Here is a 25,252-nt window from a genome sequence, read left to right on the forward strand (position 1 = left end):
AGTCACCCCCAAGCCAGCTCGGCACCCCCAGTCACCCCTGCACCCCGAGCCATCCCCGGCACCCCGAGCCCACCAGGCACTCCCGAACCACCCCGGAGCCTCGGAGCCCCGGAGACACCCCGGCACCCCAAGCCGCCCTTATACTTCGCCTCGGGGTTCTCATTAACCCCTCATTCCCCGCGGCTACCAAGCCTCTCGCCGTGAGCCGCGGCTCTGGAGCATCCCCTGGAAACGCTTCCGCTGGCCGGGAGGGGAGCGATGCTCCGGTGAGAGGCAGCGGTGTGGGCAGCGTCTGCTCCAGGTGCGGCGTTGCCACCATCTTCTCCCCGCTTCCCCTGTGCCCTGTGCATGCCGGTGCCTCCCCAAGGGTCAGATCCAGGCCAAGGTGCTGCTCTGGGGCGTTGGTGAAGCCCCAAGGAAAGCATCGTCCTCCCCAGCTTGTCACTGTCACCAGCTGCTGTGCCCAGGGATTTGGGGTCCTCTCCTTGGTCATGTCACAGAGACACCCCGAGGGCTGGAGCCCTCTGCTCTGGGGCAGGCTGGGGGAGCTGGGGCTGTTCACCTGGAGAAGGAAAGGACCCAGGGACACCCAAGAGTCCCTTTCACTGTCTAAAGGGACCCAAGAAAGACGGTGACAGTTTTAGCAGGACCTGTTATAGGACAGTAAGTGATGGTTTTAAAATAGGAGAGGGTCAATTTAAACCAGATATGAGGAAGAAGTTTTTTACAGGGGGCAGACCCTGGCACAGGATACCCAGAGCAGCCGTGGCTGTCCCTGGATCCCTGGCACTGCCCAAGGTCAGGATGGACACTGGGGCTTGGAGCAGCCTGGGATGGTGTGAGCTGTCCCTGCCATGGCAGGGGGTTGGACTAGAACACCTTTAAAGCTGCCCTCCAGCATAAACCATGCCATGGTTCTGTGCCCAGTGCCAGCACTGGACCATGTTTGAGTGCAAACATTTGCAGGAGCCTCATCTGCTTGGGGGTCCAATAAAATCCCAGCCTGGGAGTCCTGGAATCCCAGAATGGTTTGGGTTGGAAGTGTCCTTACAGACCACCCAATCCCAGCACCCCTGCCAGGGCAGGGACACCTGAGACACCCCGAGGGTGTGACAGCTGACCCCACCTCGGGGCTCTGCCCTTCTCAGGCCACTCCAAACCCATCCCAGGCTGTGCCCACACCCCAGCCCCAGTGACCAGCAGGGATTTTGCTGGCTGGCAAAGGAGAAAGGTGAATTACTCCTTCAGGGGCTGAGACTGCAGGAAAACCACACAGCCCTGCCCAGGGCAGCTGCATGTCTGTGCCAAGGATGCCAGCAGAGCCAGGGCAGCATCCAGTGACCCCACAGCCCCTCCTCAAATCCCTGGCCATGCCCCCATGCCCCTGCCCAGCCAGGCACCCACAAAATCGAACCTCAGATCCTGGGGGCAGTTCTGGACCCCTCAAGAGAGACGTTGAGGGGCTGGAGCACATCCAGAGAAGGGAATGGAGCTGGGAAGGGGTTGGAGCACGCCAGGAGAGGCTGAGGGAGCTGGGCAGGGGCTCAGCCTGGAGCAAAGGAGGCTCAGGGAGCCCTTGTGGCTCTGCACAGCCCCTGACAGGAGGGGACAGCCGGGGGGTCGGGCTGTGCTCCAGGGAACAGGGACAGGAGCAGAGGGAACGGCCTCAGGCTGGGCCGGGGGAGGTTTAAATTGGATGTTAATGAAAATTTCTTCACTGCAGGGGCTGCCCAGCCCTGGCACAGCTGCCCAGGGCAGTGGTGGAGTCACTAGGAGGATTTAAAGGATGTGTAGATGTGGCACTTGGGGACACGGGTTAATGTTGGGTTTGGCAGTGCTGTTGGACTCGATGGAGGCTTTTCCACCCTGAACAATTCCGTGATTCCACAATGCTTGCTGTGAGCGCAGCCGCTCCTAGAGGGCAGAGCGAGCCCGCAGGGACAGACAGGGGGCTGGAGCTGTGCGGGAAACGCCGTGCGGGAAACGCGCTGCCTTCCCTCGCACCGAGGCTGTGGGGGGAAGAAGGAACTTCAGCAGCACGAGGAGGGATAATCTGTGACACGGTTTGAGGTTTGGAGGGAGATGACTCACGCTTTGATTTCTTCACGCAGCGCTCCAGGGCGGGATTAAGCCGAGTTTGTCAGGAAGGCGCCGGAGGAGGCAGCGGGGAGAGCTGCTCATCCCCAGCGCATCAGGATGCTCGTCAGGAGCAGAAAACCGGCATGGATGAGGGGCCAGGGCACCCCGAAAGGGACAGCTGCCCTCACCGGGCTGGACCTTGGGCACAAGGCTGTGTCCCAGCCCGGAGCGGGGCTCTTCTGCAGGCAGCGGTGTAAGGGCAGCCCTGCCGTGCCCAGCGGTGCCCGGGCAGCTCTGCATCCCATGCCAGCCCGGCTGCTGCACCCTCACTCCTGCCGGTGTCCCCAGGGACCTTCCTGAGCAGCGACACTCAGGCTGGACACTTCAGATTCATCCTTGCCTTGGCCAAGCTGTCCTGTCCCTGCGCTGGTGCCACCAGAGGTGTTCTCGTCTCGAGATATGAAGTAAAATTTTTCCGTGAGCCAAACAGAGCCAGAAGTGCAGGCGGTCAGGGAGAGGATGATGATGATGCTGTCAGGACAGCACCAGGGAGGGATTTGGGGACTCAGTTTGGACGGGAGGGATGAACAGCCCCTCTGCCATGCCCAGGACAGAGCCGCCCCCTCCCCTCCTGCCGCAGCCCTCGGTGGTCCCCAGCCCTCTCTCGGAGCAGCTCCGGAGCTCTCGGTGCTGCCAGGAGAGCTCAGCCCGGCACAAAACATCGAGGAGCCAGGAGCAAACCCCAAGGGTGGCACAGCTGCCCCGGCCTCAGTGCCTGGAGCCCCCAGAGCAGCTCCTGCATTGTTGGTGCTCTCAGACACACACACACCCGAGCCTGGGGGGCACAGCAGCGTGCCCGGGGTGCCCCACACAGTTGGGAGGGTGAGGAGAGGGTGCAGGCAGCAGCACCCACAGAGCTGAGCACCTCCAGCCCCCCCAGCCAGGGCCAGCCTCAGCCCAGGCTCTTCCCAGCTCTGTGCACAGCACACATGGGGTTTCACCTGAGTTTTTTCTGGGTGTCAGACCAGCAGTGTCCTCTGCTCCAGCTGCACCAAGGCTTCTCTGCTCCCTGGGCTGCTCCCCTGGAGGTGTCTGGGCTGGCTTTGTCCCTTTGTGTGGGACAGGAACCTGCAGAGCTCCTGGCCATGCAGCTCCCAGAGATGCTCCAGGCTTGCCATGAGCCACCTTTGTGCCACGATCAGATCACCCTCTAAAGTGAAGACCTGATGGGGGATTCACCCTTTCTCAAGGGAATTCATTCCATCACTGGATAAACGATGCAAATGTCAGTTAATAACAGCAAATTAATGAACCATAGGAAAAACTTACCCTGGGGGCACATCCACAAACTTTTTGTCAGTGATTCCCTGAACTCCTCAGGGTTTTGAGCAGCTTGGGGTCAGTGGTGGCTCCCACATCAGTGACAGGCACAACAGGGCCAGGGGAGCTCCCAGCCCCAAACCCCAGCACCCTCCATCCCCACCCCAGCCAGCTCAGCAAGCCAAGGCTGTGCAGCTGGAGTGGGATGCCAGGAGGCTGCTGTGAAAAATGCATGTATTTTATGATTGGCTTTTCGCAAATATTCAAATGAATATTATATGTGTTGTGTTAGAAAGTGATGCTGTATTAATTCTCTTAATAGTGTGTTAAATATAGTTTTAGGTTATAAAAAATGTTAAAATAGAAACTATGCTATGTAGGATATTTTTTTTAAAGAAAGGACTCACACTGAGATAGCAGCCACAGGACACCTGAATCTTTCAGAGAAAAAGAATTTATTGCTCTCTTATCAGAAGAAATGAACTTAACACCTCGAAAGTGCTGTCAGGATTCAGAGGAAGAAGTTGAGGATGACCAGACAGAATCCTGTGTTTGAATGGAATTTATGCATCATGTATGAGGTGTATGAATATGCAACAGGCTGTTTTTAAGGGTTAATCCTCTGTTAATGTGGGTCCTTTTTCGAGCTTGTGCTGCCCAGAAAAGGTACCTGGACTGTCTATAACTCTTTGTCTCTATTGTCTCATATTGTCCTAATTCAAATTGTCCAAATTATTATTACTCTAATTGCATGACTATTTTTATAATCATTTTATTACTATTAAACTTTTAAAATTTTTAAAAAACAAGCGATTGGCGTTTTTCACAGCTGCCAAAGCTCTTTGTTTCGGGTCGTGGCCCCCCAGCCTGCCCAGGAGGAGGTGCTGGGTGCCGAGGCACACGCTGCTGCCTCCCGCGAGGGCTGAGGTAATCCTGGGTAATTCCTGACTTCCATGGAAATGCCTCCGGGCCGAGATGATTATCGCTGTAATTAGCCTCTCTGATTTTTCTTGGTGTTCTATAAAATATTAATTTACAGCTGGATCCTTGCCGCCTTTGTGTGCCGGCTGGAGCTGTTGCCATCAGCAGAGCAGCTCTGGCACCTCGTGCTGAGGTCCCGTGGGGTTACGTGGGGCAGTGGTTGGGGCTGGTGGGGCTGGGCAGGAACTTCCACTTCCCCACAGGAACGTGCCCTTGGAGCTCCTGTTTCAAAGGGAATATGGAAAACCGGTGAGGCACGCTCAGAAAATTCCCTCCACACCTCTGCAGCTGGTGAGCAGGCAGCTGAGTGGCTGCAGAAGCCCCTTAATAAAACATAGATCCACCCTGGTCCTCTGTTTGGGCCAGAAACAGTGGTTTTGCTGTGCTGCATGAAAAATCAGGTAGGGCAGCAGTGTCTGAGCAGCACCACGTTCCCCACCCAGCCTGGAGCCACTGGAGTGGACATGGTTCTGTGATTTCCAGTGCCAAAATGAAGCCAAATGTGAGATTGGGTGGCATGTGGCTCCCTGAAAACCCACTGCTCACACCAGCACTTCCAAGTTGCCTCGTTTTTCAGCCAAACTAAGTAGAATGTACTTCAATCTCACCAAAAAGGTGGAAAATGCCGCCTGTGATATTTTTGATCCCAAACTTTGGGAAGACCAGGCAGAGGAAGGATGTTACAGTGTGCTGGTCCCTGCCTTCTCCCTGGGACAAGCCTTGGGCTCCAGACTCTGCATTCCAGCATCCCTGCCAGGGAGGGAGTTCTGCCACATCCCTAGGGCTGCCCTGAGCTCCTTTTTCCTCTGGCACAGTCTCTGCCAGGCCAGATGCAGCAGCTGTCTTAGCTACAGCTCCAATCTAAAGGAAGGAGCACTGCTAATGACAGGAAGGGGCTGTGCCCAGCATGAGAATGTCTCTGCAGAGAGCTGCTCACCACTAGAGATGTTTGCCCAGAGCTTTTGGCCCTGCAGCAGATGCTGCCAGTGAGGTTTTGTCCTCAGGACAGCCCTACATGTTCCTGATGCCTTGAGAGGCTGCCTAGAGCAGAGTTAAAGGAATAGAGTAGGGATTTATTAAAAGGCCTTCACAGGATCCACCTTGGGCAATGCAACAGCCCTGCAGGGCTACACCCAAGCTGGATGAGGCTCACGAGTTCTCACACTTTTATCAGTTTTGGTCCATTTTCATATTGGGGTTAATTGTCCAATCCCAGCTCTGGGTTAAGCAGTCCCATCCTCCCAGTTTGCTCTCCTCAATTCTCTGTTGTTTGCACTTTCTGGGCCTGAAGCTGCAGTGGTGTCCTTGGTTTTGGGGCTGGAAAGGGATTGTTTTGTCTGACTGAGCTGTGAGGAGAACTTGCTGACACTTTATATGGAGTTCAGGGTTATGAACTAGTCCAGTACAGAATGTGGGAAATATGAAAGCTGAAACTTCAGGCATCATCCCCCTGTCACTAAAACCAAGCCAGGTTACAAAGCCACTGGGGATTAGTGTTCTCCACAAAAGGCCACGTCCCCCCACAGCACTTCCCAAGCTGTTTGCACAGATATTTCCATTCCTCCTCCCTTCTGTGCAAGCAGGCACACACTGAGCAGAGCAGGAGCCAATCCCTCTGGCAGGGCTCTGGCACCAGGGTTGGAGCCAGGCACACGCTGCTCATCAGCTGTGCCATGAGGAGCTCCCTGCCAGCTCTCCAGGGATGCCAGATGTGCATCTGGAGAGCCTGGAGGTGCTGCTGCCATCCCCTGCATCCCTCACCAAGCTGGCAGCTCAGGGCTTTGAGGGAAACCATGTGGCACACACTGAAGGGTGTTTTAGCACGGAGTTCAACCAGGGAAGAGCAGCTTTATCTGGTTTTCCTCAGTGTTTCTTTCATCTTGTGGTTATGAAGCTGCAGAGCCTCTGGGTGGGATGCTCTGTGTCCTTACACAGGCAGAGCTGCTCCTGCCTGGATTTCCCAGAGCTTCCCAGGCTCCATCTCCCTCCTTGATGAAACCTCCATAGTCTCATCCAGCCCAGACTTTTAACCCCACTTTTTCAGCCCCTTCTGTGATTTTACTCCTCAGTCTCACTGCTCCAGTCCAGCCCAGTGATGCCTAGACCAAAAAATTCTCTGTCCAGGCACCATGCAGCCAACATCCAGGGGAGATGCTGCTCCCTGGGGCTTGTGTCTGGCTCGAGGTCCAAGGAGAATTAACCTCCTGTTTCCGCCTCTGAGAGCCTTCTGCAGCTCGAGAGGGAAGAAATCTCCATAACATTGTGTTTTCTATGGCAAAGGGCTCTCCCACCTCTCTCACTGCTGTTTTTAATCCAGCCTTGCTTTGCGGCTGTGGAGAATTAATATTTTGGGGAGCAGCTTCTCTGTCCAGCACCCGGGCCCCCTAATTTCTCGGCTTACAGGGGCTTAACAAAATAAAACCAGCAGGCCAGGAACCTGAGCAGCATTTCTGGTGAGGTGGAAATTAAAATTTAGCTGCTCGTTGTGCCGGCAGAGGGCAGTGGAAGATGCTTCCAAACCTGCCAAGCCTCCCCCGGCCGCGCTGTGGAGATGGGGATCCGGGGAGGAGACTGCATGGGAGAGGAAGGGAAATCAGAATGCAGTTCCTCCAGCAGCGGGGCTGCCCTGAGCGCGGGCAGCCCACCGGCCGCGGGGATTTGGGCTCCTCCATCGGAGGGCAGGCGAGGGAGAGGAGGAGAGCGCGCATCCCTCCAGCCCGGCTCTCGCCATCGCTGCTCAGCGCCGCTGCTCCTCATCCTCTGCCCGGGAGGAAGCGGATGGCGATGGAGCTGGCAGTGATTTGCCGGCGGGAGCAGGCGGGAAGGCCGAGCACAGGTTTTTTCTGGCTGTGGCCGTGTCCCACAGGGGTTCTCCGAGCCCGGCGAACCGCTCACGTACACAAAACCCTTCCCAAGCCTCAGCCCCTGGCCGGGCGCTGCTCTCCGGCTTCGGGAGAGGCAGGAGATGGTGCGGCCCTGCCGCCGCCTCCCTGCCGGCTCCGCACCCTGCCCTGTAATTAATATCCCTGGAGGTAAAGAAAGAGCAGCGCGAGGTTGGGATGTATTATTTTACTCTGATAGGAATCTGACACTGACACAGCCATTAGGGGAAAGAAAGAATAATAACTCAGACTTGGCATATATGAAAGTGTAAATACCTTCAGCGTGTGAAAAGACAGGCTTTAATATATTGGTGGGTTTGTAATTATTTATTGAAAGAAGGGGAAAGGCAGAGCTTGGTGCAAAACAAGGCAGAGGAGAGGGAACAGCTCCCGAAATCACTGGGGTTGGGTGGCCGAGGCTCTTCCTCCCGGAGAAGGCGGCGTGGGGTGACCCGGGGCCCTGGGGACAGCCCCGCAGCCGGGGGGATCTCGGCGGCTCCTCGGCAGAACCCGGGCCGGTGTCACACAAACGCTCCCCGAACTTCTCGGGGTCGGGCACGCCAAAACCCCCCAGAGTCGTCCGGCGTGGAGGGAAAGGCGTCCCCAGGCCGGTGTTTGCCACCTGCTCGGGCGGCTCCGGGGGCTCGGCTGCGGGCCGGAGGGAGCGGTAGCATCCCCGCCGGGCCGGGAGATCGCCCGGGATGTCCCGCAGGGGGGCACCGTGCGGGGCCGGGGGGCGCCGGCGGCTCCCCCATCGCTCCCCACCGCCCCCATCGTTCCCTACCGCTCCCCACCGCTGCCCGGCGCCCCCCAGCCTCCCCGGGCCCCGCGGGGGCGGCGCTGGCGGGGGCCCGCCCCGGGCCGGGCCCGCCGCAGGATGCGGCGCTGGCGGGGGCGGGCGGCGCTCGGCGGGCGATGCGGGGCCGCGGCCGGGCCCGGGGCCGCCTTTGAGCGCCGCGGGGGGACGGGAGGGGGGCGCGGGCGGGCGGGCGGCCCCCGCCGCAGGTAGGGACGCGGGGGCCGAGCGGCGCGATGGAGGAGGAGGAGGAGGATGGAGGCGGCGGAGGGGAGGCGGGGAGTGAGGCTGCGGCAGGAGGGGGCGGGCGGGGGGGCCGGCCGGGGGGGGCGGCGGGCATGTGGGACCGGCTGCGGGGCAGTCGGGCGGCGGGCGGCGGCCGGAGCGCGGCCGCGATGGCGCAACGCGACGAGAAGGTGCCGGCGGCGGCGGCGGGCGAGAGCGAGCCCGGGGCCGGGGCCGGGGCCGGGGCTGGGGCCGGGGATGGGGCCGGAGCCGGGGCCGGGGCCGCGGCTGAGCGGGGACAGAGCGGGGCCGCCGCGCCCTTCCAGCCCCCCGAGGGCGGCTTCGGCTGGGTGGTGGTCTTCGCCGCCGCCTGGTGCAACGGCTCCATCTTCGGCATCCACAACTCCTTCGGGATCCTCTACATGATGCTGCAGAGCGACCTGGGCGAAGGGGAGAAGGATCCGGCGCTAGAGTTTAAAACAGGTATGGGCTCCGTGGCCCCTTCCCGGCCGGGCAGTGCGGGCGGGGGTGCCCGAGCGGAGCGGGGATGCCCCAGCGGAGCGGGGAAAGGTGCGGCGGCGCGGCCGGAGCTGGAAGCTCCTTCTCGGCTGTGTGGAACCTCGATTGCTCCCTGCCCCCTCTATCCTCGTAGCCGTGGCTATATTTATCTCCCACAGCATCATGTGTTTCTAAGCTCCGATGTACTCAATTAAAAGTAATTCGGCTGAAAACACGCCCTTAGCTTGTCCTGCCGGTGTGTCTTGGGGTAAAGCGGAGCAGCGCTGGTGAATCAGCTGCTGGGTGTGAGCCACCCCCTCTAGTTTTCTTTATTATTGTTCCATTTTTATGGGTTTTTCAAGCCGCCTTGTTGGCCGGGGTGGCTGCAGGAGAGCATCTGCCCGGCTGCCGCGCTCCCCCGAGCCGTGTCCATTCGGTGTCACGGCCGGCACCGGGCAGGGCTGGCAGCGCCACCTGCGCGGTCACTCCGAGGGCAGCGCGGGGGCTCCAGCTCTGCACATTTCTGAAAAGCAGCATCCATGGGCTGCACCCTGCTGGGTGTTTTGGTAGGACCGACAGGCCCGGCCAGGGTGCAGATTGGGTAGGGTTAATATGCAGTAAAGGGATGTTCTTTGCTGCCAAGACCCTGCTGTTGAAGTAGACTTGGCAGAGGGACACCAGCCTGCCGGCGTGGTGGTCCCAGCTGGACACTGATGTTGGGAGGCCCAGCCTTGTCCCAGGTCCTGCTGTCCCCTTGGATGATCACATCCATCCTTGTGATGGACACGCGTGGCCCTCCTCGCCCTCATCTCCAGGTGGGGACGGGCACTTGGTGCTGAGGGGACCTGCCTGTGGTGCTGCCCTGGCCCTGGGTGGGACAGCAGCCAGGAGCGTGCTGGGGAGCGCTGGGTGCCAGGGCTGTGTGGGGACCTCAGAGCCCGTTTGGGACCAGCGCTGCCCGCGCTCCCTCCCTGGGCTGGCGCACGGCCGGCGAGCGCGGCGGGGAGCGCGCCAGGATGAAATTCATTACGGGATCCACCACATGTAGAATCCCAAATTAACTCCGTGATACTCTTACCAGGGAAACGATGGGACCGTGTAATTACGGGCACTAACGGAGTGCCACAGCGAGCTGCGGACGTGTGGCCAGCTGTAATTAGGGTGATTGATGGGCTGGGAGTGTGTGTGTGTGTTGTGTGTGTGTGCATGTGATGCCCAGGAAGCTCATAGTGTAGCTCTGTGTTTCCTGCTGCCTGTGATTGTATCTAGAAAGCCCAAGGCAGGGCTCTAGAGGTAGAAGCGGTAACAAAAGAAATTAAATACTGCAAGTTCTGGTGGTTTAAAGGCTCTGTGCCCAAGACAGAGGTTGTAGGAGTCAGCATCTGCCTCTTGCCCCTGCCATCTATTTATTTAAGGCTATGACCGCACAGAGGCCTCGAAACAGAAAGGCGTGTGGGTGTGCGAGGTGAACCCAGGCTGGGTAATTAAATTGCCTGGCTGACGAATATCTGCATTTGGTCTGGGTGCTTAATGAAGAGGCCATTAATGACTGAGGTCGTGGTGGTGCCGTGTTGGATCCATGTGCGGCACCTCCGGGGCTGCAGCTGCTGGGGCTGAGGGCAGCGGGGTGCAGCCCGGAGCCCCCTCCAGCCCTTCCTCCCTCGCTCCCACCCCTCCCCGCTCTGCATTGCATAATTTCCCCGCGGCGCTCGTTTGCGTGCAAACATAATCAGGAAAATATCGTAGCTCCTTTCCAAGCGCTAAGTGATGTGGCCTTCCTGAAAAGACCGGTGCTGTCTGTTTGTCCTGCAGCGTCACTCTGGGCCCGCCAGCTGCAGGCAGCAGCCGGACCCCAGGGCGCCCCTCATCCCCATCCAACAGGGAGCAGGTTGGGAGGATGAGGATCCACTCCCTGCTCCAGCAGCACATCCAGTATGGCTGTGGGCACGGCTCAGCCTTTTGTCTGTGCTCTCAAACCTCCTCCAGCTCTCAGGGAGGTGGGTTTCTATCAAACAGGGGGTTTGGAGGCAAAATGGGGAGAAATGCTGTCAGCTGGTCAGGCATCCCTTTAAAAATAGGGTTCTGTTTATGCTGAACGGGTGCTAGTCGGCACTAAACAATAGCCGCCCCGGCTATAATTATCAAGGTTTATTTCTTGTTTGCATTGGTCACGTTTTCTCGCGTTTGATCTTGAGAAACGCAGGATCCGTGGAGTTCAGGTCTGGGGTCAGGCTTTGAAAACAAACCCCGTGGCAGCAATGCATCGAATGCATAGGCTGCTGTCTTTAAAGAAATATACTGTGCTGCCTATGTCAACAAGCACGGCGGGCTGGGGCGGGCGGTGCTGCGCCCACCGCGTGCCCCTGCCCGCGGGACGCCAGAGGGGCCTCGGCGAGGCGAGAGCTCTGTGCTCTGCCTTTGTTTTCTTGAGGGGGGAGCGGAGGAATGCTGGGACCGGAATAAAATAAATAATATACGTGTGAGCACTCGGCCAGGGGAAAAAAATGCAGCTTTGCTGGAGAGGTGTTGAGTGATGCTTGAGGGTGTTTGTGGGAGAGGAGCGAGCGGTGACGTTTGCCTCCGGTTGTACCGGGCTGGTTCCGGCGCTGAGGGATCCACGGATCTGTGGCTGTCCCAGTGCTGGTCCCACAGTGGGGGCTGACACTGAGCCAGGGGCCAGAGGAGACAGCCCAGCACCCTCATCTTCCTCAGCTCCAGAGTGGCAGCACGGTCCTGGTGAGCATTGGCTGGGTGTGAACCATCTAACCATCTCACCTCAGTGTTTGCCTCTGCTGGGATGTGCCACAGCCTTGGAAAGGGGACCACAAAGTGACCTTGTCCCTGAGCAGGGCTGTGCCCCAGCCAAGGAGCCACCTGAAGGTCCCAGAGGGAGCTCCAGCTACCTGGGCAGAGCCAGGAGAGTGACATTTTTTGGTGCATCTTGTTCCTTCAAGCACATTCTTGGTTCTTCTTATTCCTCCAAGCACATCCTTGGTACTTCTCATTCCTCCAAACACATCCTTGGTGCATCTTGTTTCTCCAAGCACATCCTTGTGCCATACCCGAGGTCTGGAAAGCCCCAGTGGGACAGCCTGCAGAGGCACACAGATTTTGGTTTTTTTTAAAAAAAAGGTATATTTATCTTTTTCTTCTCCCCTCCTCTGCTTTGTGTCAATATCCCAGGTATAGATTAACTCTCTTCGCTTAATATTTAATGTTTTGGGGCCTGGAAATGGAAAGCTTTTGGAGAGATGGCCTGAGGAGCTGGTTGGGTTTGGCTGCAGCTGCTCTGAGTGCATCTCTGTGTCCATCAGCATCCTCTGATCAGTGTGCAAGAACTTGGGGAACAGCTTCCCCCCTTTAGCCCAGCTCCAGACAGGGAGCAGGGGCTGCTGGAGCTCCCTGTGCTTAGGGAGGCTGGAATGGGGAATGGACCACAGCCCCTGAGTGACCAGATCCTGAGGCAGGGCTGATGTCACCTTTATTCCTGAATCCTCCTCTCTTTTGCTGGGGAATTTCTCTGTGCTGGTTTCACATCCTTAGGACAGGTGAGCACAGGTGGAAAAGGCCATTTTTACTCCAGCGTTGTAATGAAGGCTTGGTAAGAAAGAACAAGGCGGGTTTTTATTTGAGAAAATAAAGCATTTCAGTGCTAACAGTCATATGAAAGAGGGGGAGGAGAAGCCCTGCACTCCTCTCTGGGCTGAAGGAGATTCTGTAGGTGGGTGAGTGTGGCTGGAGCTTTCGGAGCTGGGAAGAGAAATCCCAATGTAAGAAATCCCAATTCTGTAAATCACAGAATGCTATGGAAGAGACTTTAAACATCACCACATTTTAACCCCTGCCATGACAGGGACACCTCCCACTGTCCCAGGCTGCTCCAGCCCCAGTGTCCAGCCTGGCCTTGGGCACTGCCAGGGATCCAGGGTGGGCACCCTGTGCCAGGGCCTGCCCACCCTCACAGGGAACAATTCCCAATTCCCAATTCCCAATTCCCAATATCCCATCCAGCCCTGCCCTCTGGCACTGGGAGCCATTCCCTGTCCAGCTCCCTTGAAGCCCCTTTAGAGAAGGGAGAATCTCCTCCCTCAAGCTGTTGGCCACGTTGCTTTGATTGCAAGAGGTAGTCCTTGGAAATTATCCCATCTAAGTTGGGATGATGAGGACATTTTCCATTGCTGGCCTTTTGCAGGCTCCCATCTCCTGAAGGGAACACTGTGGTTGTCACCTTCTTGCCCAAATCTGCAGGATTTGGAGCTGTTAGCAATTACCAGGGTGCTGTTCTGGCCCCATTTCTCAGCTTTATTGGCCAAGGGTGCTGTGGAGCTCAGCATTCCTGGGGCCTTTCCTGTGTCCATCTGTGTTCCCAACCCTCCTCTCACCCCACAGAGGGATGCACTGACATGAGCAATATTTATGTAGCTCAGATGGGGATGTAAATCCAGCAAAAAGAGATAAAAAAGACGTTTTTATTACCTTGCCCTGCAAGCTGGGGAGTACAAAGGGCAGCACAGATTTACTGGGGGTTTCCCATGGTGGGATGCCAGCACCAGGCTCTGCCCCAGCCTCTGTTTTGGGAGCTGGAGTTTGTGACTGCAGGGAAGCAGGGGGGAGTTTTGGAGGAACTGGGGTTTTGCCTGAGCTGATTGCAAGGTGCTGTGTGAGATAAAGCAGCCTGAAAAGCAAACAAAGCCCAGTCATGTTGTTAAACCTGGTTCTTGGGGCTGTCGGGAGCGATTAAGGTTATTAGGAGGCCGGAGTGCTGTTTCTAAGGGAGGTTCTTGTTTTTCAAGACTGCAGGGGCCCTCTCAGCCAGCACATTTGCCATTTTAGTGGTTTTTAATTTACTTTTAAGTGTCCTCCACCAGGCAGCCAAGAAGATGTGAGGCTGTGTTTCCTGGTGGCCATTGTCCCCGAGTGGTGGCAGCTGCTGTGACCTGGCTGTGGCCTGTGGAGAAGTGGGACATGGAGCTGTGCAGTTGGCTTGGAGGTTTTTGGTCCTTTTAGTTGCAACTAAATGAGCAAAACCACCTCCACTTTGTGGGGTTTGGATCATAGGTTAAATTTTGAAGGTGCTGAGTTGCAAATCTATCACTGAGACAGGGCTGGGAGGGAGAGGAGGAGGAGGAGGAGGGATTGGAGGGTGAAGGGGTTGGTGCTGCAGATCACAGGGCTGGGATGGATGTGGTGGCACCAAGTGACAGTGGGGTGTGATGCAGAGCAAGGCAAAGGTACCACTTAATTTCCTGTTTTGGGGAGAAACCCACAAGTTTGACAAGTCACCCTTTAATTTCCTCAAAACCCCTCAGCAGCTGGAAGCTGCCCATCAGCTGGGATGGTTCTCATCCATCTTAAACCAGACCTAACCAAACCCCAGAGCTGGGAGGCACCACTGACCTCTCTGGCAGTGCCCAGGGGCTGGCTGGGCATGGCTCAGGTGGGCATTGTCACCTGCCCTGGTGACAGCCCCTCTGGCTCTCTCCCTGCTTATCCAGAGTCTCCAGACACGTCTGTTCCCAGGGATTATCCCACTCATGAGGCTGCACTGTCAATCGCCCCATCCCACCAGTATCAGTCTTCCAAAAGGTCTGGTGGTGTGATGGGGACCACCAGGATCAGTGGATGTGGAGCTGAATTCCCTGCAGGGCAGTTTGGGGAAAGGGGAATCACCTGGGTTTGGGGAAGGAGGAATTACCTGGGTTTGGGGAAGGAGGAATTACCTGGGTTTGGGGAAGGAGGAATCACCTGGGTTTGGGGAAGGAGGAATCACCTGGATTTGGGAAAAGGAGGAATCACCTGGGTTTAGGGAAGGAGGAATTACGTGGGTTTGGGGAGGGAGGAATAACCTGGATTTGGGGAAAGGAGGAATCACCTGGGTTTCAGCTCCCAGGGCTGATTTTTGTTCCCCATGGTGTGCACAGGGGAAATTCCCTGAGGGGCAGCAATCAAACCCTGCTCCTCCGTGCTGACAGGGAAGTGACCCTGGTGGGATGGTGGCACTGCTGCTGTGCCTGGCAGCATTTGGCACCACCTGGACATGAGCCCAGAGCAGCCTTTTGCTGTTTTATCCCACTCACTCCTGGGGACCTCAGCCATTGTGGCACATGCCATGGCCAGATGAGGTGACATGTGGCTGTTGGGGACATCAGCAGTGTTTGAGTTGATGCCACAGGCACTTCCAAAGTTGTGCCCCCTCTCTGGAATCAAATCTACCCTGGCTGCACAATCAGGGAATAATTTGGAAAAGGCCTCTAAAAGTCCAATCCCATTGGTGTTCTGCCCACTGCTGGCTGCTGTCTGGGTGCCATAGGGAATTTTCTGGCACGTCCCCAAACACCTCGTTCTCTCCCACTCACTCTTTTTGGAATGATCACCCTTCAGGGGCTTCTTATGAGAGGGTCAGAGCACGGAGGAGGAGCCAGAATTTCCCAGCTGAGACAGAGGCCACGCACCCACACTTTGCAGCCGCTGTTTTCCCTGAGGAATCACTTTTCCCTGGATCTCCACAACCTCGAGCCTGTGCATCCCATGGCATCACCATGGCAGTGGGCAGCAGGAGGAATGGACTCCAGTCCAGGACATGTGCCAATGTGCTGTGAAGGGATGTGTTGGGTTTTCCCCTCCTCTTCCTCGAAAGATTGATTATTCCGCTATTGCCAGGGAAGGAGATGCTGCCCTTTGGCGCGCAGCCCTGCGGACAAAGGGCTGGTGGGGAGGCGTGTGCCAGGCCGGCCGTGCCCGGGGGCCGTGTCCGTCTGTCCCGCCGGGCGGTGCCGTGCCCGGAGCGCTCGCTTCTGCCTTGGGGCGCATCCAGCCCGAGACAGTTGGGGCGGTTGCAAAACCCACATGACGTGCGCTGGGAATTGCTGCAACACGCTCGCAGGCCGAGCCATCCCTGCCTCTCCCGGCACCTCGCACAACAGGTCCTGCCAGCTCCCGGCCGCGGCGCTGCCCGCACACCCTGCCCTGCACACCCTGCCCTGCACACCCTGCCCTGCCCGCACACCCTGCCCTGCACACCCTGCCCTGCACACCCTGCCCGCACACCCTGCCCGCACACCCTGCACAGCACACCCTGCCCTGCACACCCTGCCCTGCACACCCTGCCCTGCCCGCACACCCTGCCCTGCACACCCTGCCCTGCCCTGCACACCCTGCCCTGCCCACCCTGCCCTGCCCTGCACACCCTGCCCGCACACCCTGCTCTGCCCACCCTGCCCCGCACACCCTGCCCGCACACCCTGCCCTGCCCTGCACACCCTGCCCTGCACACCCTGCCCTGCCCGCACACCCTGCCCTGCCCACCCTGCCCGCACACCCTGCCCTGCACACCCTGCCCTGCCCGCACACCCTGCCCGCACACCCTGCCCTGCCCGCACACCCTGCCCTGCACACCCTGCCCGCACACCCTGCCCGCACACCCTGCCCGCACACCCTGCCCTGCCCGCACACCCTGCCCTGCCCGCACACCCTGCCCCGCACACCCTGCCCGCACACCCTGCCCGCACACCCTGCCCTGCCCTGCACACCCTGCCCTGCCCTCACACCCTGCCCTGCACACCCAGCCCTGCCCGCCCTGCGGCCGCTGCCCCGGCTCCCTCTCCCTGCAGCTCATTGCAGCCCCGAGACACGGGAAAAGTCTCTTCTTCAGTTCAGACTGTTAGCGCTGAAATGCTTTATTTTCTCAAAAAAAACCCCGCCTTGTTCTTTCTTACCAAGCCTTCATTACAACGCTGGAGTAAAAATGGCCTTTTCCACCTGTGCTCACCTGTCCTAAGGATATGAAAGCAGCACAAAGAAATTCCCCAGTAAAAGAGATGGGGATTCAGGAATAAAGGTGACATCAGCCCTGCCTCAGGATCTGGTCACTCAGGCACTGTGGTCCATTCTCCATTCCAGCCTCCCTAAGCACAGGGAGCTCCAGCAGCCCCTGCTCCCTGTCTGTTTCAGCTCATGTGTTCGAAGGATGAGTCGAAGTTCTTCAGTTTTTGGTCTCAGAGTTGTTTATTGTATCTTATATATAAAAATTTTTTCTCTTGTCCAGCAGTACACACAGCAGCACTGACTGCCCCCAGGGCGGTGTTACCTCTTTATACTACATACAAAATATTTACAATTACTTTCCAATACCTTCCACCTATGTTAGACAGTGAGCTTCTATTCCAAACCATCACAGCAGAAGATGGAGGTAGAGAAGAAGAAGGAGAAAGGCTGGACATGCCCAAGTCCCTCCATCTTATCCCCAAAACCCCTATTCTAAAAACCCCAAAATCTACTTTTTCACCCAATGATGATTTTATTATTACATTATTTAAACTTCTGTGGCTTTCAGGTCTTCATACAAAGTTGGTAATTTGCTCCATGGGTCATAATCAAACCCACAGGTGTTCTGGGCTGTGTGCCAGGGTCTCTGAGCCCCTCTGGACACCCAGAGGGATGTGCTGAGTTCTGACATCCCTGGGTACAGCCCGGGGCAGGGTGGCACTGCCCTGCATTCCACCCGCATTTGGTGCATTTTTCCCCCACCCTGACCCTTCTAGGTGCAGATCCCCGAGAAATTACCTGGTGCTGGAGCTTGCCCCGTGTACCCAGCACATCCTTCGAGAGCTGGAGCGGGGTGAAACATGGGGAAAAACCTCGGGAAGAGCTGCCCGGTTGTCAGAACCCAGGACATCCCTCTGCTGTCCAGGATGGCCAGGACCCTGCCAGGGGGCTCAGAGACCCTGGCAGGAAGCCCAAAACACCTGTGGGTTTGATTATGACCCGTGGAAGGAGTTAGCAACCTTATATAAAGACCAGCAAGCCACAACAGTTTAGGCAGAATAACAGTGAAGTTATCACGGGGTGGAAAAGTAGATTTTGGGGTTTTTGGTATGGGGGTTCAGGGGGCAAGATGGAGGGATCTGGGCATGTCCAGCCTTTCTCCTTCTTCTTCTTGGCCTCCATCTTCTGCTGTGATGGTGGCACTCACAGATTGGTCTAGAGTAGAAGCTCACTGTCTAACATAGGTGATAGGTATTGGGAAGTAATTGTGAACATTGTACACGCAGTTTTTAGTATAAAGACATAACACTGCCCTGGGGGCAGGCAGAGTGCCTCAGACTGTCTTGCAGAGCTGACCTCGGCAGGGCAGGAGAAAGAATTTTATAGATAAGATACAATAAACAACCTTGAGACCGAGAAATGAAGAGCCCTGACTCCTTCTTCAAGCACCAGGCTGGGAAAAGAGACTTTGGAACTCTTCTTGGGGTTTTTTGGCTCTGATTTGGCAGCTCCTGATGGGTTTTGCTTGCTTTGCTGAGGCTGGGTTGGCAGGGCGTTGAGGGAGCTGGTCCAGTGAAGGTGTCCCTGCCCGTGGCGCTGGGGTGGCACCTGGATCCTTGCAGGGCCTCCAGCCCAAGCTGTTCCAGGATTCCCTGCAGAGCAGCTGCCTCTCGGGGCTGGCAGCCCCAGCTCTGCAGGGCCCAGGCTCTCCCTGCATGGGCTGACTTGTTGGGCTTTGCCCTGGGCAAACACCGGGGCCCTGCTCAAGGAGGAGAAACAAGCCTACCACAGAGCCTGCAGCCAGAACCTGCTCTGAGCACCCACCCAGCACCCCGTCCTGGGGACAACCTGAGCTGGGCACCCCCGGCCACCCTGCCCGGTGCCATCCCCAAGGCCCTTGGCTTGGTCATTGCACAACAGGCACCAAAACAAAGCTGTTGATTCAAGATCTTGGCCCAAATTTGTCTGCCTGGAGATCCTGTGTGTAAAAGGGAGGTAAAATCCTTCCCCCTTGGGGGGATGTGGGTGTGTGCCAGGGAGCCAGAGGGGGTTTTTGGGCAAAACCTGTGCAAAGCAGGGGGAGCTCAGTGAGGTGGGAATTAACCTGGAGCCCAGCGAGGTGGGAATCACATCTGATGGCAGCTCCTTCAGTGAGGATTGTGCCTCCCGTGCTCCGTCTGATTCGAGTCCGATGGAAAAGTATCATCTGTGATTAAAGATTGACGGTAATTACATAATGGGTATGCACCAGATGATGCCCAGACAAGCTCCCTCCTGGGATTTCCCAACTTTTGGAGTGTTTGCAATCATCCTAAAGAGCTTTCTTCTACCAAGAGGGGAGTGGGGGTAATTATTGATTTTACAGCAGCAGCCGGCACAAGGCTCAGCAGTGGTCACCAGAGCCAGGCTGTGGCTGCCCTGCCTGCCCTGATAGCTCTGGGGCATGGTCAGGTACAAGAAATACATCCCCTCAGCCTTGCAATGGCAATAAAAGCATAATAAAATAAAAGAGAACAAAAAAACAAGGGAGCAAAGCTGCTTTTTGGGTGTGCTGGCAAGAGCAGAGCGGCTGCAGCCGTGTGCCTGTGCCGTGACCGGTGACGAAAAGGCAACGTCAGGATGTTCTTGATGGTGGGCCAGCTATTAATCCGTGTGTTTGAGCAAAACCCAGCTTGTTTCTTAAGATTTGTGGGAGTGGGGACAGCTGGGGGTGTGGGGAGCTTGTCTGGGATTAAACCTGCCTGAGAGCCAAGCACGCCAAGCTCGCCAGCCCGGGGAGAGCTTAATTAAAGTCAACGGAGAAACGTTTCCAAGAAAATAATCCAGGGTTTCTAAACGGGATATTTTCATTCTGGGCCCAGAACGTCTCCTTTTCCCTCTTCGGTGTCAGCTTTAATGAAACAAAAAGAGATCTCCAAGAAAAACAAATTGGAGCTCTTAAAAGGCGCTGGGGAGATAAAAATCAGTAACAGTGTTGCTGGTAACACCTTGGGTTATTAAAAGGGAAAGAATGCTAACGATGCAAATCGCCTCGGCCTTTCTTGTGGTTGCTGCCTGCCCACCCTGCCAGGGGGGCACGGGCACGGTGCCCCTGGTCCCTGCCCTGGGCTGGGCTGCAGGACGTGGAGCTTTGCCCCTCGCTGGCCAGGGGATGGGGCACCTTGGGAAATGCTCACACAGGGAGGATTTCGGAGTTTTCTTTCCCGAGGTTCTGGTGGCAGCTCCCAGGGTCAGGGGTGGTGTTGAGGGCAAGAAGTAAAAAGCTTGGGAGGATGGCAAGGAGCAGGTTTTAGGGGACACCAGGCTTTAAAACAGCTGAGATCAGGGCTGGTGATGTTGGGGCTCCTGCAACCCCTAGCAGATGGTGTAAAACTATTTATCAAAGAGCCTATTCGACCATCAACGTCCTCTCCAATCTTATTCATCACAACCCCAATACCAGCCTTACTCCTAGTGATCTCAATCTGAACCCCACTGCCCCTTCCATTTTCCTTAGCAAACCTCAACCTAGGCCTACTCTTCCTGTTAAATAAAACAAAATGAGCCCATCCGAGCTCCTGTAGAGGTGATGAACATGTGCATGGAAACGGCAATTTGGGCTTTTTGCAGCCTGAGAGCAGCTGGGTGTGGCTTTGCCCCTCCTGCCAAGGCTGGAAACCTGGGGTCACTCACTCTCAATGTCCCAGCCCAGAGGTGCAGCCGGGCCCCACACTGAGGGATGCTCTCACAGTGCCCTGGCCCTGGCAGGCTCTCCCAGCTCCTGCTGCTCCCCAGGATGCTGCAGCAGGGATGGGAAAGGCTGGGGGAATCCCTGGGGATGTGCTTTGGTCCCTCCACCCTCTGCCTCTGCATTCCCACAGCCAGAGAGGGCTCCCATCCCTGGGGCTGGGCATGGCAGTGGGGCAGGGCACAGGCACAGGGCTGATGCTGCTGTATGTCCTGTCTGTCCATCTGTCCAGGAGAATCCTTTCAGACAGGCTGGCTTTAAAAGGCCCAGGGTGATGAATTCAAGGCCAGCTCCTGCTCTGCTGCTGTGCCCAGCAGCATCAGATAAGGCAATTACAGCTTTATCACTTAATTGCAGAGTGTAATAATAGGAGTGGTATCAGGACAGGCCGTTGCCAAGGAGGGAATATCGGTGGTGTTGGGTTTTATATTTGTTTTTTCAATATAAACTCATTGGAGCCTCAGCACTGCTGGAGGTTTGAGGTGTTTGTGAGGCTCCTCCTGCCTGTTCCCCACCATTCCCCCAGCCAGGGGAAAATTCAGCATTAAATAAAAGCTGTGCAGACTGTCCTGATGCCAGGGCAGCTTCTCCAGAGTGGGTGAGAACCCAGCCTGGGAGGGGAAGGGGTGAGGACTGACAGGGATGTTGTCAGCAGCTTTGAGGACAGCTTTTCCCTTGCACCTTGGCAATGAGATTTCCACCCCTTGCAGGTTTTTCCTGTCCTGCTCAGCAGGTGTGGGGTGCACACTCAGGGCATGGGGCTGATCTGGGGGTCTGGATGCCCTTGGAGGGACAGCTGGGAATGAATCCTAGTGAATCCTAATAAATCCCTTTGCACCAGGCTTTTCCACTGTCAGTGTCACATGCAAAATGCTCCATCACCGCCCTGGAACCCAGATGGGAAAATGAAAATTTTATATTTGGCAGCTCTTCCTCAGCCTGCTGGGGTGGTGTGGGAGAGGTGAGAGACGTTGGCTGCCATACCCAGAGCTCTGCTTGTCTCTGACTCACGTGGTCCCATTTTCCACCCTCCCTGTGGAGCCATCGAGCAGGCTGAGCACTCCCAGGGCAGGATTTGGGGCATTTCCCCACCCAAACTGGCCTGGCTGGTGCTTTTCTGCCTTGAAATTGGGGATTTTCATGACCCAGGGTGGGTTTCTCACCAAAAACTGAAGTTTTGCCTTGTCCTGATGCCTGTACGATCAGGTGGTAAAAACTCAGGTGATTTTGGGGCAAGGGATGGTGTCAGAGGCTTTTAACTGGGACAGCTGAAACTCCCTTGGGATCTGCCTTTTAGGAGAGGACCTTTATTAAAGTAGATTCATATAAAATCCAATGTGTTGCCCAAAGCTAAGAAATCATGGCAGGTTTTTTAAAAGCTGTTAAACTCTGCCCTGCTTCAGTCCATCAAGCAAAGCATGAACCAAAGAGCCCTGAGAGGAGGCACTTGAGGTCCTGCTGTGACCCCTGTGCCTGGCTGTTAACTCCTGCTGCCCCATCCTAATCCCCATCTGCAGATAAGATTAGCCCCAGCCTGGTTTGCAGAGCTCCTGTGCTTCCCTTGGGACAGCATCCTCCCCAGCCCAGGGTTCCCAGCCCCACCATCTGCAGCCTCCCCCCCAGCACAGTTTGTGTTCCACTGACCTCATAAACAAAAATGACGCACAACAAAACCCCACAAAAAACAATTTTTGCAGCAGGCTGAGTTTTCCTACTCCACAAAGGCGGTTGTTTAGATTTTTATTGCCGGATGAAGAAGGAGGACAGAGATAAAAAACAACCCTAAAAGCTGCTGGGGAGATGATGCAAGGCAGAGCAGCGTGGAGAGCGATGTCTCTGAGGGCTTTCATGTTTCCTCTGCTTCCCAGTCAGGACTCAGCTATTGCAAAATGCCAGGCTGGCTGCAGCCCCTGCCACGTGCTGACACTTTCTGAGCAGATAACTCTGCTTTATCACCCTCCTGGGCGCTGGAGGTGGGCAGGGTGATGGGGAAGCAGGCAGGGAAGCAGGATGTGGGGCTGCTGTGGAAGCAGCAGGTTCCTGGCTGGGTTCCCCATTAGTCAGGGTGAGGAGTCGATCTCCTTTGCCATTTTCTTATGAATGAATCAGTTTTGGCTGGGCCTAATGGTCAGACTGGTTCAACGAGGAGCAGCTGGTATCAGTCTCATCAGCAGAGACACAAACCAGCCTCTCCCTGGCTCTGCAGGCTCCTGTGATCCCGACAGGCCTGGAGCTGACGGGGCTCAGCTCCTCCATCACCCCCTTCCCTCCCTCCTCTGGGCCTCTCCTGGCTCCTGGGCACGCTGAAGCTTCAGGGACACTCCAGAACCAGGGTGGATGCACCCAGGGCCCTGCACCACAAGCCTTCTGCTCTCCAAGTGCATCAGTGCTGCACCAGGGGGGTTTCAGAGGACACTTTCAGCTCCACGTTGTCCATGGTTGCTGTTCCAGTCCTTGGCCAGTGGAAAATTCTTGACATTCTGCCACAGCTTCAGCTGGAGCAGTTGGCATTTGGGATTTTGGGGCACAGGGGCAGTGGGGATGTGTGGCTGCCTCTGCTCAGCGCTGTTATGAGGATCTGCCACGGTGTCACTGCTGTTCCCCTCATTGTTGGCACCCAGCAGCCCTGTCCATAATGCCACCCCACAGGTGTGTGCCAGCTCCCCTGGGCAGGGATTTCTGTGTGCCAGGGTCACTTCAGAGGCTGAGGAGCCTGATGATGCCTCAGGAGCAGCATCCCTGTCCCTGGTGCTGTCACAGAGCAGGGTGGGCTGGTGTCCTCCAGCACATCCCCACGGATCCCTGTACAGGGCTTGGACCCACCCACGCTTGGGGCTTTGCATTCCAGGCTGGAATGGCCCCTCACACCCCTCCGTACCCCAAAATCCCGGCAGGCTCAGCTCCACACTGCTGAATCCCCTTAGTGCCTGCTGTTCCCTGAGCACGGATGGGTGAAGGGGGAACTCAGGCAGCTGAGAACAGGACTGGGGGCTGTGGGGTGAGCTCCTTCCAGCAATCCCACCCTTGGCACCTGCAGGACAGGATGAGTTTTGTAGGGACAGGGTAATTTTGTAGGTTTTGATTCCTACCCCCACCCCAAAAATCCATATTTCCATGGGGAGGAAGAGGAGGCCACAGAGATGGGATTCAAGGCTTTTTACCCTGACTGGCAGGACCAAACCTCCCTCAGTAACTGACAGAAGCCTTCATTAACCTGCCCTGTTGTTTATTCCCATTTCAAAGCCCTTGATGCAGCAAAAAGCAAAGGCTTTTCCTCAGGAAAGCACATTAATGTTTCACCTGCCTCCAGAGCCCTTTGCCACTGGGGCACCTGGAGTGCTTGGGGCTGTCCCCAGTTCCCCTCACTCTGTTAAACATTGTGTGGCTCCAAGGGAGCCCAGCCTGTGGCTGTCGTGTGGGCTCCAGCCTCGGGGGCCTGGTTTTTAATTTATATGCAGATGTGAGTGCGTGCATGGATCCACAGAGGGATATTTATGTCTGTGCATCGCAGATCCCTGTCCCAGGGAGCTGCAGGGCTCGGGGTGGGTTCCTGGGATGGGGATGGGAAGCAGGGGCTCATCCTGCTGTGCCCCCCTTGCCTTGGCTGTGCCCCTGCCCCTCCTGCCTGCAGCCCCAAGGGCAGGGCTGGCCCTGCCCCAAAGCCACCCAGTGTCTGAAAAACTTTCAAATGAGAGCAGGTCAGCCAAAAGTGACAGCCCGTTGGCAAAGGGGTGGGACTTGCTTCTTGCTGAGCTAAAAAAAAAATTTAAAAATAGTAATTAGATAAAATACAGCTGGTTTTCACTTTCCTTTAGTGGTCAGATTTGCTTAATGACAGCTTGATCTATTTTTCTGAGATATCCAGTTGTTTTCAAATGTTGTCTTTAATGTAAGGAAGCTCCAAGAGATTAAAATCACATGGATATTTTCCCCTTCTCTTGCCCTCTGGGTGTCTGGTTCAGTGATGTGTTGTGATCTTTTTCCTGCTCCCTAGGCTCCAGGAGCACTCTCCAAAGGTGCTGGGGCAGCATTCTGGCAAGAAATGATTTCCTGATGGCCATCAGGAGAAGGGCCCAGATGTTCCAGCACAGAGCTGTTTTGTCCCACAGACTCTGTGCCTGCCCCAGGGCTCTGCTCAGCCTGCTTAAAAACAGCTTTTCTTCATTTATTTTTGTTGTTAAAGATTTTCTCTCAGCGGAGGAGGCTCTCCAGTGTGGTCAGCATCTCCTGGTGTCCCCTGTGCCACGGGAGGGCTGGGCCTGAGCCCTGGGACAGTCTGGGGCAGAGCTGGGGTGGGAGAGGCCATGGAGGGAGGTGTTGCCTCCTCTGTGAGTGAACCCTGGGGCCAAAACAACTCAAAAATCCACCTGGCCCAGCCTGGGGAGGGGCCTCCCCTCAGAGAGCACCTGGAGCAGCCACCTTGATTTTCCCTTTCATATTTCCAGCCCCCTGCATTGCTGGGTGTTGCTGTTGAGGTGGTTACAACACAAAGCAGAGCTTACAAGCAGTTTCAGATGGCAACTTTTTATTATTGAACGTGCCTGACTTTTTATACACTTTTTAATTGTTTATGCTTTTTTTACTCTAACTATTGGTTACAATAAGTCAACATAATACTATTGGGGAAAAGTTACAGTGACTTCAATTAACTTTCTGAAAACACTTTGTCTAGCTGCGAAGTTTTCTTATCTTTCCTCAATTTTTCACTTCTTTTGGTCTCTTTGATTGCAGCTTTGGAGGGAGCTCCTTATTAGCCTTTTCTTCTTGCTCCTTTAGCTAACAGGCTCGCTGTTACCCCCTTCTACAGTTGGGTATTGGGCAGGCTTTGTTTTTGGGGAAATTTGGGCTGTGTTGGGTGGAAGCAAACAAGTAACATAACTGGAATATTTGGGTAATGTTGGGGTGGGTGGCTCTGCCCAGGTGCCACAGGGGAGGAATCCCAGCCCTCTCCACTTCAGGGTTTTTGCTCCAATGGGGCTG

At 56.1% G+C, this 25,252-nt stretch overlaps 1 protein-coding gene across 1 annotated transcript in view; it reads left to right on the forward strand.

Moving 5' to 3' along the window:
* The first annotated feature begins 8,396 nt into the window (after positions 1 to 8,396).
* Positions 8,397 to 25,252, forward strand: part of SLC16A2 (solute carrier family 16 member 2) — a 37,647-nt gene continuing 20,791 nt past the window's right edge. Inside the window, exon 1 of the mRNA XM_064713050.1 lies at positions 8,397 to 8,766. Coding sequence (XP_064569120.1) covers positions 8,397 to 8,766 — 370 coding nt within the window. The remainder of the gene's footprint in view (positions 8,767 to 25,252) is intronic.

The sequence above is a fragment of the Zonotrichia leucophrys genome, chromosome 4A (assembly GCF_028769735.1).
Source record: "Zonotrichia leucophrys gambelii isolate GWCS_2022_RI chromosome 4A, RI_Zleu_2.0, whole genome shotgun sequence".
Classification (NCBI taxonomy): domain Eukaryota; kingdom Metazoa; phylum Chordata; class Aves; order Passeriformes; family Passerellidae; genus Zonotrichia; species Zonotrichia leucophrys.